This window comes from Scyliorhinus torazame, chromosome 10, assembly GCF_047496885.1.
Source record: "Scyliorhinus torazame isolate Kashiwa2021f chromosome 10, sScyTor2.1, whole genome shotgun sequence".
NCBI classification, from domain to species: Eukaryota; Metazoa; Chordata; class Chondrichthyes; order Carcharhiniformes; family Scyliorhinidae; genus Scyliorhinus; species Scyliorhinus torazame.
Window position 1 is genome coordinate 165162338 of NC_092716.1, and position 18914 is coordinate 165181251.

The 18914-nt window shown below is 49.3% G+C and overlaps 1 protein-coding gene across 1 annotated transcript in view; it reads right to left on the minus strand.

Annotated features, from left to right (window-relative positions):
* Positions 1–5302: 5302 nt before the first annotated feature.
* The window catches only part of ighmbp2 (immunoglobulin mu DNA binding protein 2), a 91502-nt gene continuing 77890 nt past the window's right edge, over positions 5303–18914 (minus strand). Inside the window, exons 14-16 of the mRNA XM_072518904.1 lie at positions 12515–13444; positions 7642–7826; positions 5303–6009 (exon numbers count right to left, since the gene is read on the minus strand). Coding sequence (XP_072375005.1) covers positions 5815–6009; positions 7642–7826; positions 12515–13444 — 1310 coding nt within the window. The 3' untranslated portion in view covers positions 5303–5814. The remainder of the gene's footprint in view (positions 6010–7641; positions 7827–12514; positions 13445–18914) is intronic.

The following is an 18914-nucleotide window of genomic DNA, read 5'->3' on the forward strand; positions in this document are numbered from 1 at the left end:
TTGCTGGCCTATCGTTCGGCCCCACTCTCCACGGGCCTGTCGCCAGCCCAGCTGCTCATTGGTCGCACTCTCAGGACTACGGTGCCGTCCATTCACGTCCCAGACCTCGACTACGTTCCGGTCCTTCAGCGGATGCAACAGTCTCGTGCACAACACAAGGCGGCGCATGACGCTCGGGGGACTGATCGCCCTGTTCTGGCGCAGGATGACAACGTCCGCATCCATCTTCCGGAGGGTGGCTGGTCTGCAACTGCTGTGGTTCTTCGGCAGGTGTCTCCCCGCTCGCTCCTGGTTCGTCTGCCAGATGGTTCCATTCGCCGCCACAATCGGCGTGCCCTTCGTCTCGTTCCACGCTCGCTACGTGATCCTCCACCAGTGCCACGCCCTCCTGGTGTCCCCAACCTGGACTATGTGGAGATTCCGAATACTCTGCATCCTCCTCACTCTGCCGTGGCCCAGCCCCTTCCTCAGCTGGGGGCTCCTGACCCACCCTTGAGGCGGACAACCAGAATTCGTCGCCCACCTCAGAGACCTGACTTATGAGTTTTACGATGTTGGACTCTTTGATCTGTTCTGTTATCCTGTTTCATCGTTCCAGTAGTTTGTATATAATGTTCATTTCATTGTTGGTGTAACACCCCATTTCTCTGCACCAGCCACCTTCCCGTGTAAATAGATTAGCCTCATGTACATGGTCATGTAAATAACACGCACACACATAGTCAGGAACATTCACTACACAATATTTATTGTCACGCAGGCACATGTTTTTTATATAAAAGGGGGGATGTCATAATATACACCAGTATATTATGGTGCAGACACACACACGCACTGATGGACATGCAGTGGGACCAATCAGCATACACAACATCGCAGCCAATCACCAGTGAGAGCACACGCACTATAAAGACAGGGGACAGGAGAGTTCCCGCTCATTCTAGTAGCAGCCAGCTCGGAGCACAGAGCTCACAGCCTGCATCACAGACATTCACCATGTGCTGAGTGCATCACCTGGTTAGGACTAGGCAAGGGTCAACAGTTAAAGCTGGTATTGCATTTACCCACAGTTCAAGTATGTTAATATAGTTAACCTTATAAGAATAGAGTTGCACCACTTCCAGTGTTGGTGACCTGTTTGTGATCCAGAACACCCAACATATCACCCCGAAGATTGCCACTTTTGGGCACGGCTCCACTCTCACCCCCACAGCCTTGGACATTGCCTCGGACAAGCCTGTCCAGAACCCAACACGTTTGGGATAGGCCCAAAACATGTGGGGGTGGTTGGCCGGGCTTCTCTGGCACCATTCACATTTATCCTCCACCTCCAGGAAGAACCTGTTCATTCGGGTCTGGTTAGGTGTGCTCTGTGCACCATTTTGAACTGCATGAGGCTCAGCCTTGCACAGGAGAAGGTGGAATTAGCCCTGCTCAGTGTTTCGCTCCTGTGTCCCCAACTCACTTCTGTCACCAGTTCATCTGCCCATTTCTGTCCGGTCTCGTCCAATGGCATTCGCGCCCTGTCCAGTATTTGTCCATACATTTTCCCACAATTTCCCCCCCTCCTTACTGTCTGTATGCACCAGGTCCTTCAGTAGTGTGGTCTCCGGCGCCCTAGGGTATCCTACTGTCTCTTTGCAGAGAATGTGCTTTATTTGTAGGTGCCTAAGTTCTTGTCCTGTCGGTAGTTCCAATTCCTCCGTCAGTTTGTTCAGTGTCGCTAATCTGTTTCCTATATAGAAGTCCCTGACTGTCAGCGTTCCCCTGTTCTCTGTCTCCATTTCTTGAAAGTGGGTCTAGCATGGCTGGTGCTTTCCGCAGATAGGGGCCATGGGGGACATCTCAGTCAAACCAAAATGTTGCCTCATTTGATTCCAAGTTTTCAGTGTGGCAACCACCACGGAGCTAGATGTGTATTGCATAGAATTTATAAAATTTACAGTGCAGAAGGAGGCCATTCGGCCCATCGAGTCTGCTCCTGCCCTTGGAAAGAGTACCCCACACCTCCACCCCATCCCATCCCCACACCGCCACCCTATCCCCGTAACCCAATCTAACCTGTTTTGGACACTAAGGGCAATTTAGGCATGAATGGTACGTCTGTCCCAACCAGCCCTTTCTGACCAGCAGTTGGTCCTTCTCCCTCAGGTGAGTCTCCTGTAGGTAGACTATGTCAGTCTTCCGGCTTCTCAAGTGGGCGAAGACTCTGAATCTTTTCACCGGACCGTTAAGTCTCCTTACATTCCAGTTGACTATGCTGATAGGGGTTTCTGTTCCTGCGGGATCAACCATACTTACCTGTTGTACGCACACCTGCACTTCGGGATTTCACTTTGTTTAGGGACCCTCCAAAGTGGCTGCTTGCGGCGCCATCTTGATTCCTCAGCCTGCTCCCTGCCTGCCGAAGCCAAAGCCAATCTTGCTCCCAAGCCTTCTCCCTTATTCTGTCCCTCGACTGTTCTGTGTTCCCCCCCATCCCTGCCTGTCCACCCCCACTCTTCTGCTGTTTCCCCCTACCCCTACACCCTGCCTTGGCCAGACTCCCTCCTGCTAGCACGGTGGCTCTCCTCCCAGGGCTGTTTTAGCCCTATATCAGTGTTATCTGACTACCGACATTCCCTTCACTGCCCCCTCACCTGCTTTCCCTGTCCTTGCTTCCATCTCTCTGTATTACGGGCAGCACGGTGGCATGGTGGTTAGCACAATTGCTTCACAGCTCCAGAGTTCCAGGTTTGATTCCCGGCTTGGTTCACTGTCTGTGCGGAGTCTGCATGTTCTCCCCGTGTGTGCGTGGGTTTCCTCCGGGTGCTCCGGTTTCCTCCCACAGTCCAAAGATGTGCAGGTTAGATGGATAGGTCGTGCTAAAATTGCCCTTAGTGTCCAAAATTGCCCTTAGTGTTGGGTCGGGTTACTGGGTTATGGGGATAGGGTGGAGGTGTGGGACTGGGTAGGATGCTCTTTCAAAAAGCCAGTGTAGACTCGATGGGCCGAATGGCCTCCTTCTGCTCTGTAAATTCTATGATTCTATTCATACTCTTTGCTCATAACGAGGCAATACAGTCCCGCACAAACACATAGTCCAGATAGTAGTCTCTGGTTTCAGCTTTTCTTTCCCTCTGCAATCCTTCCCTGGCACATCTTCACTGCTGCCGAGCTTGGTCTCTTTCCAGGTCATTGCCTCTCACAAATTCGTTAGCCTCCACCGGGGTGTTAAAATAATGTTCCTTCTCCTGGTACATGACCCAGGAACAACATGCCGAATCGCACCCTACTTTTATACAGTGCCGATTTTGCTCTGTTGAACTCAGCCCTTTTCTTCGGAAGGTCTACCTCAATGTCCTGGTAGAACCGGAATCTGTGCCCTTCCCATGAGCTCAATTTTGTTTGCTGGGCCCACCTCAGGTTTACCGGTCTTGGTACCAGTGCTGCTTTGCGATGATCACTCTTGGCTCCTTCCCTGCTTTGGGCTTCGGTCGGAGCTGTGTGCCCTTCAAGTTCTAGGGAGACTGGGGAAGCTGTCCTTCCTGACTAAGTTACCTAGCATTTGGGCAATATAGTCTGTTGGGTCTCTGCCCTCAATGCCTTCCGGCAAGCCCACAATCTGAATATTCTGTCGGCAAGATCTATTCTCCTGGTCCTCGACGTTCCGCTTCGAATTCCCCTGGGCCGCCACCAACCTTTTCACTTCTGCCTCCAGAGCCACAATCCTGTCATTGTGGTCCGTCGAAGCTTTTTCAAGGTCCAGGATTGTTTTCTCCTGCGCCTCCACTTTCTTCCCCAGGCCGTCAATCGTGCGCTGGAGGGAGGCCATCGCCTTCGTCACTACATCCTTCACCACCACCTGGAACTCTGTTTTTATTGCCTCCTTCAAGGCGGCCAGTTCCTTTTTTAGGAAGCTCCTCCACCTATCCTCTGGTGGGGAGGTTGTCATTTGCGTCTGTGCCAGTGCTTGGGTCGCCGGTCTTCCCCGCTTTTGGGCAGCCGGGGTTTCCACCTCACTTCGTTGGTCTGTCGGTTCGTCCGCCTGTTGGTTGTGTCCTTTTCCTCCAGTTCTGGTCTCTTGTCGGCCCTTCGAGCTGCCGTTCGCCGGCATCCTCTTTACCACAGTTAATCTTTACCTTGGGTTGTTTTTGTTGGCCTTTTGTACCAAAAGTCTCTGAAATTAACTCTTTTGGTTCTAGTTGGGAGAGCCACCTGATTTGCGTCCACTCAGCACATCACCGTCACCAGAAGTCCCCCCCACCTTCTTAAGGGTCAGCCACGTCCCATGAATCAATAAATACAATTATTGTTAGGCCTGTTGGAAGACTTTAAGTCGTGCCAACACAGAACACTGGTTTCTCAATAGGTTCAGCTTCCTTACAGTACAAAATCGAAACAGACAACTGATAAATCTGTCGCTCTATGTTTGTGTGGAGACACCATTAATAGTCACTTTCCATTGATCAAAGCGCGCATTTATAGGATCGAGTCGTTCATAGGGCAGCATGGTGGCACAGTGGTTAGCACTGCTGCCTCACGGCGCCGTGAACACGGGTCCTATCCCAGCCCCGGGTCACTGTGCGTGGTGTTTGCACATTCCCCGTGTCCGTGTGGGTCTCACCCCCACAACCCAAAGATGTGCAGGGTAGGTGGGTTGGCCACGGTAAGTTGTCCCTTAATTGGAAATGTTTCAAAAAAAAAGAATCAAGTCAACATTTTCCCATGGAACAAAAGGGCTTTCACTCAACCCAGATAATTACCCAGAATGTGTAACATAGATTTTAAAATATTAGTTACCACAATTGCCCCATTATGGGTCAATTATACAGTTATATTCCTTCCACCATCCTGCAATTGGAGGGGTGAGGGGGGAACTAAATACCAATATTCACTTCTTTCTTCATAATGAACTTAATAAAAAGCACTCACCCTACAACTGGCCAAGTCTTCACACTGACGTAAAGATAATTGGTAAGCATGCTTGTGAATCTCCTGTCTCATTGCCCAAGAATGCTCTGAGGTTTAAAACAGTTATTTACCTACTAATCTGACCTATCCCTTAAAGACCATTGTTCAAGTATTCCACATTGTCAAATAGGTAACTTTAGGCAACTGAAGAAATTTATAATTTCTAAGGTCAATTAGTAGCTTCTATATTCCAGACGCCAGGTTAAAAGTATTAAGTGTGAAGAGTGACTTTTTTTTCTTTGTAAAAGATAGTTTTGTGTGACATTGTGATAGTTTTGTGTGACATTGAGAGTGTGTTGAATACGATAGAGTCAAATGCTTACGTACGTATTTAATGACCAGCAAGCAATTTGGAAATCAGTAGTTTTGTTCTTTTATTTTCCATTTTATTACAGATTTTTGCAACAAAAAAGTGTCAAGTGATCAACAATAGAAATGGGCAATTAAGATTGAATACCATAAATGATTACTGTTCCAGTAGTCCATAATTCTAATCTTCCTTTTACAGAACTATGCCCAAATGATGTATCAAATAAGTTACTGAAAAAAAATCAGGACAATCATTTACATTGCCGAGTAATCTTTTCATTGTTCCCATTGTTTTGAAACAGCTGCTGACAGTAAATGGATGAAGATTAATTTCTGCACCTCAGTAGCGTCTATTGCTACACAATCTGTAAGACCCACTGCAAGGCTACCATTGCATAGCTTTAATAATTGGTGTAAAGTCATTTCCGTTCCTGATCGGCCAACACTTGTATTTTTTACTTTGCTCCATAAATTATTTTTTATTATGCAAGAAAACATCCTGAAATAAATACACATACTTAGGCCATCTAAATTAACAGACCATTTCAATTTTTATTTTTTAACCTCCTTTTTGGCACCTCGTTGGCTAGCTAATTGTTCAATTTTCTTTCCTAGTTTTCTCTGTAGATGGGCCTTCTTCACTGGATCTAATGAGTGGTCCTTACTGCCACTGCCTGCATACAGAATACCTTCTCTGCTGATGAGTTTTCGGGCATGAGCTTTGGCACTCCCACCACATCCATGAACCTAGAAGAGGGACAAAGGCATAAGTATCTTGCAGTATTCATGATAACAAAGGTGAAAGCTGCTGAATAAATCAAGAACGAATAGCAGATGGACTCAGCCAAAACAGGTGGCATCCCACTGAAGTCTGCGGCATTTTAAATGCAAGGCAAATTAATGGCATGATCAAGGCCAGGTTCAAAAATTGTATGAAAGGGAGTTGGGGAGGGAGTGAGATAAATTATATTAAATGGTACTGGTGTGGTAATTCCAAGCATGGATTTTAAAAGGCTGTAGATTTTTAGGACAGAAGAGAGAGGGCAACAAAGGGTTCCACTGTCCCTCCAGCATGTTAAACATCCACTCCCTTGACCAATGCGCACTCAGGTTGCAGTGTGCATCTTCTACAGCAGACATTGTTAAAGTCGGGGGCGCGACCCTCGGGTGGATCACGGGCGGGTGTCGGGAAGGTCGTGGAGCCATCCGTTGCGGCGCTCCCGATCGCGCAAATCTGTGCGCAACAGCCGGCTGTTAACAACGCCGGCTGCAAGCGGCCTTCAAAATGGCCGTGAACACGTACAAAAAATGCGGCCACATTGCGCGTGCGTTCCGAAGATCGGACACGCATGCGTAGTGCGGCCGCTTTTTGTTTTACAAGTTCGGGGGGGGGGGGGGGGGTTATTCATTTTGTTCATTTATTTTATTCATTTAATTTTTTTTCCATTTATTTTATTCATTAAAATTTTTAAATTTTTTTTACAAGTTCGGGGGGGGGGGGGGGTTTATTCATTTATTCTATTCAGTTTATTTTTTCATTTATTTTATTCATTTTTTTTAAACAAGTTCTTAGGGGGGGTTTATTTGATAAAATTTTACAGGAACAAAATGCAGAACTTTGGACAGATGGAGACTCCATACTTTCCGACACCGGAAGGCTTCACCTTCATCCAACATGTTCCATTGGAGGAGCATGTACGAGGGCCAAAGGGACCCACAACCATTTCCTCCATTATTGTCAGCAGCAAACAAGGTAAGAGAAAATGGTGGGTCGCGTAGGTTGACCGGCGTGGAGCGCGAAGGTCGGCCGGGTTGGGTCCCGAAGGTTGGCCGGTTGGTAAAAATAGGTCCCCAGAAAAAAAGTTTGAAGAACACTGTTCTACAGGATTCACTGCAGTAACTCGGCAAGGCTTCTTCAACAGCACCTCCCAAACCCACACACTTTACATCTACAAAGAAAATGGCAACAGGCACATGGAAAAATCACCATTTCCAAATCACTCACCATCTGAACTTGAACAAGTATAGTTTCTTCGTCATCGTGGGGTCAAAATGCTGGAACTCCTTATCTAACAGCACTGTGAGAGTATCTTCACCATACAGACTATACCCGTTCAAGAAGGGGATCGTCTCAAGGGTAATTCGGAATGGGTAATAAATGTTGGCCTTGCTAATGATACTCATATGGCCAAAGTGATTAGAAAATTGAGATCCCAAGTTAAAAATTCATTACACAGGAGTCTTTATTTTACTAAAATGTACAATGAGTTCCAGCATCTAGATCCATCCAGTCCCTTCAGTATTTCTGTCAACTATTTCATGCTAAACATTGCTGGATTAATTGAATCAGCACTTGCTTTCACTATACAGAGCGCTTACCTCTGGGATGTGATGGCTGAGGCAGTAGTATTTGTTACAGTGAATGCAGTGCTGCCCCAGAGTGACAATACTTCCTTTGCACTTTAAAAAGGCACACACACTGTTTGCCTTTATTGACGCAGCAACAAGCGCATCAAAATCCTCTTCTGTACTGCTCGCAGAAGCTTCTTTAGTTGAGGCTTTCCCTGTTAAACAAGTAATTGGAGCAATGTTTCATCCCATCTTATCTAAACTAAAATAGCTCAAAATCCAATAACCGATGTATTGCAGGTCCATTACAAAGTTCCTACAATGTAGCACAAATGACTTTTCACACCAGAGAGCTGGCCAACTAATAACAACAGTGTGACCATTACAGTGCACTGTTGGAATTTTGCAATCATGCAATGCTCACCAATTTTAATTGCAACTGAAACAGCCCTTTGTACATAACACTACTTAAGATCAGCAGTGTCACAAGGGCAACACGATGGCTAGCACGGCCAGGGACCCGGGTTCGATTTCCGGCTTGGGTCGCTGTCTGTGCGGAGTCTGCACGTTCTCCCTGTGTCTGCGTGGGTTTTCTCCAGGTGCTCCGGTTTCCTCCCACAGTCCAAAGATGTGCAGGTTAGGTGGATTGGCCGCGCTAAATTGCCCTGTAGTGTCAAAAGGTTAAGTGTTGCTGGGTTACGGGGATGGGGTGGAGGTGTGGGCTTAGGTAGGAGGGTCTTTTAGGGGCCGGAGTTGACTCGATGGGCTGAATGGCCTCCTTCTGCAATACAAATTCTATGACTAACTCAAGAGACAGATTAGTGGAATGAAACAATTTACTTTTAACCATGATGCACTGCGCCAAGTAATTTTAAAGTTTCATAAAATTATGTGCGACAGTGATTTATCCTAACATATGCAGACATATTAATAATGATGATTGTCTTGGGCAGCACGGTGGCGCAGTGCGTTAAGCCCTGCTGCCTCACGGCGCCGAGGTCCCAGGTTCGATCCCGGCTCTGGGTCACTGTCCGTGTGGAGTTTGCACATTCTCCCCGTGTTTGCGTGGGTTTCGCCCCCACGACCCAAAGATGTGGAGGTAGGTGGATTGGCCACGCTAAATTGCCCCATAATTGGAGAAAGTGAATTGGGTACTCCAAATAACTTTGGGGGGGGGGGGGGTCTCGCAGGCTATTAGAGACTCCTGTGCGGTCGGCCTCTGGGCAGGGTAGAAGCTTTGCTGCCCTGTTGACACCCGTGAACCTTGGCACTGCTAGGCTGGCACCTTGAAACTGCCACATGGGCACCTTGGCAGTGCCAGCCTGACACTTCCAGGGTGTCCAGTTGACACTGCCAGTGTCACCCCACTAAATGCATCCAAACCGGGACTATTTATTTCTGTTAAATCGCACCCACAGGCTTGTGGGTGCAGGATGATAAGCGGGGTGCAGGATAAGTGGGTTGCTGGATGATAAGCGGGGTACAGGATGATAAGTGGGGTGCAGGATGATAAGCGGGGTGCAGGATGATAAGCGGGGTGCAGGATGATAAACGGGGTACAGGATGATAAGCGGGGTGCAGGATGATAAACGGGGTGCAGGATGATAAACGGGGTGCAGGATGATAAGCGGGGTGCAGGATGATAAACGGGGTGCAGGGTAAGTGGGTTGCAGGATGATAAGCGGGGTGCAGGATGATAAGCGGGGTGCAGGATGATAAACGGGGTGCAGGGTAAGTGGGTTGCAGGATGATAAGCGGGGTGCAGGATGATAAGCGGGGTGCAGGATGATAAGCGGGGTGCAGGATGATAAGCGGGGTGCAGGGTAAGTGGGTTGCAGGATGATAAGCGGGGTGCAGGATGATAAGTGGGGTGCAGGATGATAAACGGGGTGCAGAATGATAAGTGGGGTGCAGGATGATAAACGGGGTGCAGAATGATAAGTGGGGTGCAGGATGATAAGCGGGGTGCAGGATGATAAGTGGGGTGCAGAATGATAAGTGGGGTGCAGGATGATAAGTGGGGTGCAGGATGATAAGCGGGGTGCAGGATGATAAGCGGGGTGCAGGATGATAAGCCGGGTGCAGGTTGATAAGCGGGGTGCAGGATGATAAGCGGGGTACAGGATGATAAATGGGGTGCAGGATGATAAGCGGGGTGCAGGATGATAAGCGGGGTGCAGGACGATAAGCGGTGTGCAGGATGATAAACGGGGTGCAGGACGATAAGTGGGGTGCAGGATGATAAGCGCGGTGCAGGATGATAAGCGGGGTGCAGGGTAAGCGGGGTGCAGGATGATAAGCGGGATGCAGGGTGCAGGATGATAAGCGGGGTGCAGGATGATAAGCGGGGTGCAGGATGATAAGCGGGGTGCAGGATGATAAGCGGGGTGCAGGATGATAAGTGGGGTGCAGGATAAGTGGGTTGCAGGATGATAAGTGGGGTGCAGGATGATAAGCGGGGTGCAGGATGATAAGCGGGGTGCAGGATGATAAGCGGGGTGCAGGATGATAAGCGGGGTGCAGGATGATAAGCTGGGTGCAGGATGATAAGCGGGGTGCAGGATGATAAGCGGGGTGCAGGATGATAAGCGGGGTGCAGGATGATAAGCGGGGTGCAGGATGATAAGCGGGGTGCAGGATGATAAGCGGGGTGCAGGATGATAAGCGGGGTGCAGGATGATAAGCGGGGTGCAGGATGATAAGCGGGGTGCAGGATGATAAGCGGGGTGCAGGATGATAAGCGGGGTGCAGGATGATAAGCGGGGTGCAGGATGTTAAGCGGGGTGCAGGATGATAAGCGGGGTGCAGGATGATAAGCGGGGTGCAGGATGATAAGCGGGGTGCAGTATGATAAGCGGGGTGCAGGGTAAGTGGGTTGCAGGATGATAAGCGGGGTGCAGGGTAAGTGGGCTGCAGGATAAGCGGGGTGCAGGATGATAAGTGGGGTGCAGGATGATAAGCGGGGTGCAGGATGATAAGCGGGGTGCAGGATGATAAGCGGGGTGCAGGATGATAAGCGGGGTGCAGGATGATAAGCGGGGTGCAGGATGATAAGCGGGGTGCAGGATGATAAGCGGGGTGCAGGATGATAAGCGGGGTGCAGGATGATAAGAGGAGTGCAGGATAAGTGGGTTGCAGGATGACAAGTGGGTTGCAGGATGACAAGTGGGGTGCAGGATGATAAGTGGGGTGCAGGATGATAAGCGGGGTGCAGGATGATAAGTGGGGTGCAGGATGATAAGTGGGGTGCAGGATGATAAGTGGGGTGCAGGATGATAAGTGGGGTGCAGGATGGTAGGCGGGGTGCAGGATGATAAACGAGGTGCAGGATGATAAGCGGGGTGCAGGATGATAAGTGGGGTGCAGGATGATAAGTGGGGTGCAGGATGATAAGTGGGGTGCAGGATGATAAGTGGGGTGCAGGATGGTAGGCGGGGTGCAGGATGATAAACGAGGTGCAGGATGATAAGCGGGGTTCAGGAAGATAAGTGGGTCTCCGGTTTGATTCTGGGTGGGAATTCTAAATATTTATTGCCAAGCTATGAATGCACCACTCACCATGAAGCTGTCTGAGGAAACAAAATTGTGTGACACAAGATCAATGCGCGTTATTAGAAAACTACTTCTGTCAGTATTTTCTCGGGAAAAAAACCTATCCCACACAGTGGTATTGGGTTTGAGGAGCTCTCTTCAAGAAAATTAATCTGAGGGGGTCACAGAGAGAGAGGTTTAGAGGGGATCTTATTCAAAACTGCTGTGAGGTATCTCAGGTAAGTGATCTGAGAGTGAGTTCATATTTAAAATGGCCTGAGGATTTCCATTCAGTCTCTGGGATCTTACTGAGAAAGCAGGTCTAATAGTTCACTGCGTGTTTGGGTGCAAAGGGTTCTTGTTAAGCGAATGAGTGAGGTGTTTAAAAAGGTTACTTTGTGTAGATCTGGATTATTGAAAAAGCAGGCTCAAAAGGATTTGGTGAAAGCAAGTGAAGGAATCAATGTGAGCAGATTGGAGGGGATCATATTGAGTCGGTAAGTTTGAGGGGGTCACATTCAGGAAACAAACCAAAGAAAAGGCACGCACTGAATTGTGTTGGTTAATCGCAGACAATAAAGGCAAGTTCCATGTTTGCTCACCTTGCCTCACAATATTTATCATCATTCAGACGAGAAGTAAGCTTTGATTTCAACAAGGCAATTATTCGCACTGACATGAAGAAGCACTGGTAAATTAGTACATTTTCTTGGCTTCGGCACCGCCCCCCACTAACTGTAAATCTGCCATTACTGAGGCAAGGGTAGAAGCACTGCATGGCAAGTCACGTGAGCAAAGAGAGGGCAGCACGGTGGCACAGTGGGTTAGCCCTGTTGCCTCACGGCGCTAAGGTCCCAGGTTCGATCCCGGCTCTGGGTCAATGTGTGTGAGGAGTTGAAAATGAAATGAAATGAAAATCGCTTATTGTCACAAGTAGGCTTCAAAAGAAGTTACTGTGAAAAGCCCCTAGTCGCCACATTCCGCCGCCTGTTCGGGGAGGCTGATACGGGGAGTTTGCACATTCGCCCCCACAACCCAAAAATGTGCAGGCTAGGTGGATTGCCCTTAATTGGAAAAATTAATTGGGTACTCTAAATTTATTTAAAAAAAAGAAAAAAAAATGAGCAAAGAGGCTGCAGAAGAGGAAGCCAAATGATGTTGAAGTGAATATGGCAGCGTTAGACGGACATACTGACACCATTAATAACGTTATAGTGAAACAATGATAAGTGAACTGACTTTAAGCAAGGACTTTGGCATCCATCCAAAAGGACTCTCATCCAATAGTTAACGTATCATCTGTCACTTTAACATATATTTGAAAGGTCACCAACTCTGGACTTAGAACAATTTTAAAAACAATAGTACGTACCCTTTTCTGCAGGTTTTTTAGTTTTAGACTTCAGAGAAACAGTAGTACCAGACTGCTGTTTCTGTTTTGCCTTCTCCTCTCGCTTAGCTTGTTCCCGCTGCATCCTTTCCATGTACAGGGTCTTTAAGTCCAGCTTTGACTGAGAAACACAAGGGGCACAGTCTTGTGGCCCTTCCATTTCAGTAAGAGCCCGTTCTTTTGCTTTTTCCTGGGGAATCTGTGGGGCAAGATCGCTGGATATCTGGGGCATTTCCGGCCTCTTTTGGTCTGATTGGCCCTCAAGTTGCCTTTGCATTTCCAAGCTACCTTTAGCGACGACAATAAAGCGGTCTTTGCTTTCACCAGTACTAAAATGCTGAAGGCCAAGCTCTTCCGCTATCTGGTGGACCAACAACCGATCATGAGAATTCAAAGACGCTGGGAATTCAAACTTAGTCCTTGCGCTATCCTCGATGAAGTGCATTATTTGTTCCTTAAGTTTCTCAGAGTTATCTTTTACAACCATGGTTTTGGTGGTTTGGTCTAATATTCCAGCACTGCCACCTTCTTTCTCTATTGAGAGTCTACTGTCATTTGCAGCCTTTTTTTTACAAGCAGGCTTTTGAGTGTTTTGTGTGTCTTTAGGTATTTTTGCAGTTGCTACATTCCTGTCACTTGTTAAACTCCCGCTATGTTTGCATGCTGCTGAAGAATCTTTTGCTCTCCTTTGCTCGGCCTGTGGGGCTGGCCGGGAGTAGTTTTCGGATACAATGTCGTCGCAGTACTCAAACGCAGTCCGCATTTCTCCGTGTTCAGTCATGTAGTCAACCAGGGATTTCAAAAACGGGTGAGTGCTGACTGTGCGCACGTCACAGACCACCATCAAGTGGCGGCGCGCACGAGTCACCGCCACATTTATTCTTCGGTCTTCAGCCAGGAAGCCCACCTCACCTGGACAACAGGATTCAAAATGTGATTAAACTGAACAAAATGGTTTGCCCTTGAGACAATGGGGCAGACATTGGTCTAGGCCAGAAGCACTAAATGAATGGTTTTGCTCGGGTTGCATGATATACACAACATTTGATATTCAATTCTATCAAAGTCGATGGAACTGACAGTAGTGCAGAATCTACAACAGATGTGATACCATGTTGATATGAAAAAACATCCAGTTTGTGCTCCTGCCCAATTAAAATAACTCATCATTTTTGAATATCTTTATTAAATCTCTACCAGATTATCCAAGGACACTGCGCTAGCTGTCAAATGCAGACTGAACCTCCTTCCTCCCTGCTTCAGTTTTTCTGAACCGTAACTCAGTGTGACATTTCTTAATTTTCTACACCATCCCAATCTGTGAGGTATAGCGCTAAATTATGCCAATTTAGGGATGGTTTTGTTAAGTCGAGCATGTCCACAAAAACCCGCACATAGGACTTTGCAAATGTATTCCACGTAGAAACCTTTCGGACAGGGTAAACTTCCACCCCAGCAGTCTGCACATTAACATGTTGCTGCACCACTCAGGTCATCACTTAACTGGAACCTGCAGCCTGAACAGAGAAACTGTAGAGATCTGCAGTGGGTGAGCAAGAGTAGGGAAGATGGAATACAATGTGGATAAATGTGAGATTATCCACTTTGGGTAGGAGGAACTGAGGCGCAGAGATTTTCTTAAATGGTGAGAGATTGGAAAGTATTAGGGACCTGGGTGTCCTTGTTCTTAAGTCAATGAAAACTAACATGTCGGTGCAGAAAGCAATTATGGAGGTAAATGGTATGTTGGCTTTTATCACAAGAGGATTTGAGTACAGGATGTCTTGCTTCAATTATATAGAGCCTTGTTTAGACCACACCTGGAGTATTGTGTACAGTTTTGGTCTTCTTAACTCAGGAAGGATACACTTGCCACAGAGAGAGTGCGGCAATGGTTCAGCAGACTAATTCCTGGGATGGCAGGACTGTCCTATGAGGAGAGATTCAGAAGACTGGGCCTGTATTCTCGAGAGTTCCGACGACTGAGGGATGATCTCATTGAAACTTACAATATTCTTAAAGGGCTAAACAGGTTTGATGTAGGAACGATGGCTGGGATTCTCTGATCCCGCGGCGGGTCGGAGAATCGCCGGGGGGGGGGGGGGGGGGGGGAGAGGCGCGCGCGCGAATCCCGCCATGCCGCGCCGGCGCGGTCGCCCAAAGCGGCCCCCCGGCGATTGTCCGCGCACGACAGGCCGAGTGCCCACCGAGTGCCGCTGGCGTCGTTTGCGTATGTTCCTACCCGGCAGTACCTCGGCGTTCTGGCTGCGGGGGCCGTCCTGGTGTGGGGGGGGGCGGGGGAGGGGGGACGATTCCGGGGGGGGGGGGGGGGGGGGGGGGGGGCACGCAACCGATCGGCGGGCGGGCTCATTCGAGGGGGGGGTGGGGGCCTATTTTCCTCTGCGCCGGGCCCCGCCATATTGCTCGTGGACTGGCGCGGAGATGGCCGTGGCGTGCAGGCGCAGACCCGTGCCAGCTGTGGCACGCATGCGCGGATCTGCGCCGGCCGTGGCACGCGCAAGCCACAGGCCGGCTTTCGGAGCCGGAGCAGCGCACAGCATTCCGGCGCCGTTCTAGCCCCCGAGGAAGGGGTGAATACCTGGGCCTGGAGGCCCGTTGACGCCGGCGTCACTCATGCTGGTTTTGACGCCGGCGTCAACACTTGGCCGGGAGTTTGGAGAATCCCGGCCCACGTTTCCCCTGGATGGAGGGTTCAGAACCAGACAGCACAGTCTCAGAATAAGGGCAAAGCCATTTAAGACAGAGATGAGGAGGAATTTCTTCTCTCAGAGGATAGTGATTCTTTAGAGTGCCCTATTCCAGAGGGTTGCGGAAGCTCAAGAATTGAGAATGTTCAAGACAGGGATCACAAGATTTTTAGATACTAATAACATCAAAAGCTATCGGGATAGAGTGGGAAAATGATGTTGAGGGAGATGATCAGCCATGATCATGTTGTATGCAGAGCAGGCTTGAGGGACAGAATGTCCTTCTTCCGCTCCTATGCCTCTAAAAATAAATGGCAATATGATTTGACTTTTGAAAGGGTTGAAATTGCATTTCTGCAACAAAAGCTTATGTCAGGGTGGTGGCCTCTGCCAGCAGTTTTTGCGAAAAGAAATTCCAATATTCTTTACACTGAAATTTATAGGTAATTATAACAATACTGAATAAATGTTGGGTTATTTCAAGTACATTTATGTAATATCTACAACCTACCCAAATACATTTTTAAATAATCATGTACAAATTCAAATGCCATTTTTGAAAACATTCAGTATTGTTTCCAATAAATGTTAAAATCTTTTACTCATATTGTTGTTTTCCTGAGGAATAGCCCTAAGTTTTCAATTAATATTCAGTGCCGCCAGTGAATCAGCAGTGATCAATAATGTGCAGCCGTGAGTCGATCTCTGATAGAATGAATAATCCCGATTTATTACTGTGTGCGGGCCTGGAAACAACACATTCAAATTAACTTTATTCACCAAAAACAAGGTTTGGAAGATTAACTTCACAATGAGGCCCATGAACATTCTCTTTTTTAAATGGTGTGGTAGATTCACCCAACACTGTTAGAAATTTAAAAAAATATATTGGCCCAGACCTTCCATTCTCCGGACTGTCAGAGAATGGATGTACCCTGGAAGATGCGCTAGGGCAGGCATTTTCAAAGTGGGGGTCGCGACCAGCAGGGAGGGTTGCAGAGCCAGCCATCACGGCGTTCCCGATTGCGGAAATTCACGCACAACAGCAGCAGCAGCTGGCTTTTAACAATGCCGGCTGCGGGCGACTTTAAAAATGCCGGTCCTGACTAGCTAAAAGAAATGCCGGCACACTGCGCATGCATGTCCGTTCATTAGAGCGCGTGCGGCCCAGGAGTGTTGGGACCTGAACCCGGGGTCAAAGTGCGATCGTAGCATGGCGGCTGACTGAGTGGTGATCACCGATGATGAACAAGGCTATGACCTCGATCTGTTTTGCATCCCTAAACATTACTGTAATGATCTGGAGAGTTTCTATTCCTCATGGTTTAAACATGGACAGAGCTGAACGTTTGGCAAGGGATATAATGAAAGCATGGGAAATCATCACATCAGCGTTCTCTGTGTACTGAAGGGTGGCTATAAGTTTTGGCTGACCTTTTAGACTATATTGAAGCATTGAATCGAAACAGTGACCAGTCAATTCCAATGATGGTGGACCTCAGCCGCTTGAATAGTTACTGCAATGAACAGTCAACAGGGGAGCTACTCAAGAGTTTACGAGCTGAGGTATGAAATCCATGCTCTTTCTCCTGTGAACCTGATTGGAGTGAGAAGGTTGGCTGGCGTGGGTCGCGAAGGTCGGCCGGCGTGGGTCGCAAAGGTCGGCCGGCGTGGGTCGCAAAGGTCGGCCAGCGTGGGTCGCAAAGGTCGGCCAGCGTGGGTCGCAAAGGTCGGCCAGCGTGGGTCGCAAAGGTCGGCCAGCGTGGGTCGCAAAGGTCGGCCAGCGTGGGTCGCAAAGGTCGGCCGGCGTGGGTCGCAAAGGTCGGCCGGCGTGGGTCGCAAAGGTCGGCCGGCGTGGGTCGCGGAGGTCAGCCGGCGTGGGCCGCGGAGGTCAGCCGGCGTGGGTCGCGGAGTTCGGCCGGCGTGGGTCGCTGAGTTCGGACGGCGTGGGCCGCGAAGGTCGGCCGGCGTGGGTCCCGAAGGTTGGCCAGTTGGTAAAAATGGGTCCCCGGAAAAGAAGTTTGAAAAACACAGCGATAGGGGACCCCTCTCATCTCAACACAAAGTTTCTGTGGGTATTGACAAGGAAGTTTCAATTTCCGAATGGCAATACACTAGTTCCCTGGGACCCTCCAAAAAAGTCTGCAGCTCTCAGTCAAAAGTCGCACACTTCAGACAATTCTTCTTTACTTTGACCTGGAAACAAAACATGTCTCACATCTGGGTAAGTATGCAACTGGCCACCCCCGACTCTCCACAGTCAGATACAAACACACAAACGCCCGCACATGGATGCGTACACATGGATATATATGTACATGCACACAGACGCACACACCCAGACTCGCGCAAACACCCAGGCACGCACAAACACCGGCACATAGATGTGCACATACAGACACGTGCACACACGACACGCGCACACACAGCGCACGCGCACACAGACGCAAGCGCACAGACACAGATACACGCACATAACCAGGCACCATACACACAGACTGACGTGCGCACACAGAAGCACGCAAATAGACACATGCACATCCAGACGCGTGCACACACAGGCGCGCACACACAGATGCGCACACAAACCCAGACAAGTGCATAGATGCACAAACACAGATGCACGCATGCACACCCACAAGTACGCACACACCCAGACGTGCGCACACACACAGACGCGCACTCAGACGCGCACTCACAGACATGCATACACACACTGACGCACGCACACACAGACATGCGCACACACAGATACACGCACATAACCAGGCACCATACACACAGACTGACGTGCGCACACAGAAGCACGCAAATAGACACATGCACATCCAGACGCGTGCACACACAGGCGCGCACACACAGATGCGCACACAAACCCAGACAAGTGCATAGATGCACAAACACAGATGCACGCATGCACACCCACACGTACGCACACACCCAGACGTGCGCACACACACAGACGCGCACTCAGACGCGCACTCACAGACATGCATACACACACTGACGCACGCACACAGACATGCGCACACACCCAGATGCACACATAGACATGCACACATAGACGCACACCCAGACACACACATAGAGATGTGCACGCAGACGCATGCACACGTACACACGCGCGTACATACCGATGTACACACTCCCAGATGCGTACACACATACACTGATGCGCGCGCGCACAGATGCACGCATACACACAGATGCGCATACAAACCCAGATGTGCACACACACCCTGACGCGCGCACACACCCAGACGCTTGCACACACCCAGACGCTTGCACACACCCAGACGCGGCACAAACCCAGACGCACGCGCACACACCGACGTGTGCCCACAGATGCATGCGCACACACTTGCGCGTACATACAGGTGCATACAGATGCACGCATACGCATACACACGCTCAGACGTGAGCATACACATAGGCGCGCACACGCGTACAGACGCGCCACCCACACACACACACAATGTGTACACACACAGACACCCACAGTCGTACACACAGCAGACGTGTACACACAGCAAACGCGTGCACACACTGACGCACGTGCACAGAGATGCACGCGCAGAGATGCACGCAAATACGTGCACAAACACAGGCGCGTGCACACACCAGATGCGTGCACACACCCTGACGCACGCACACACGTGCACACAGATGCGCAC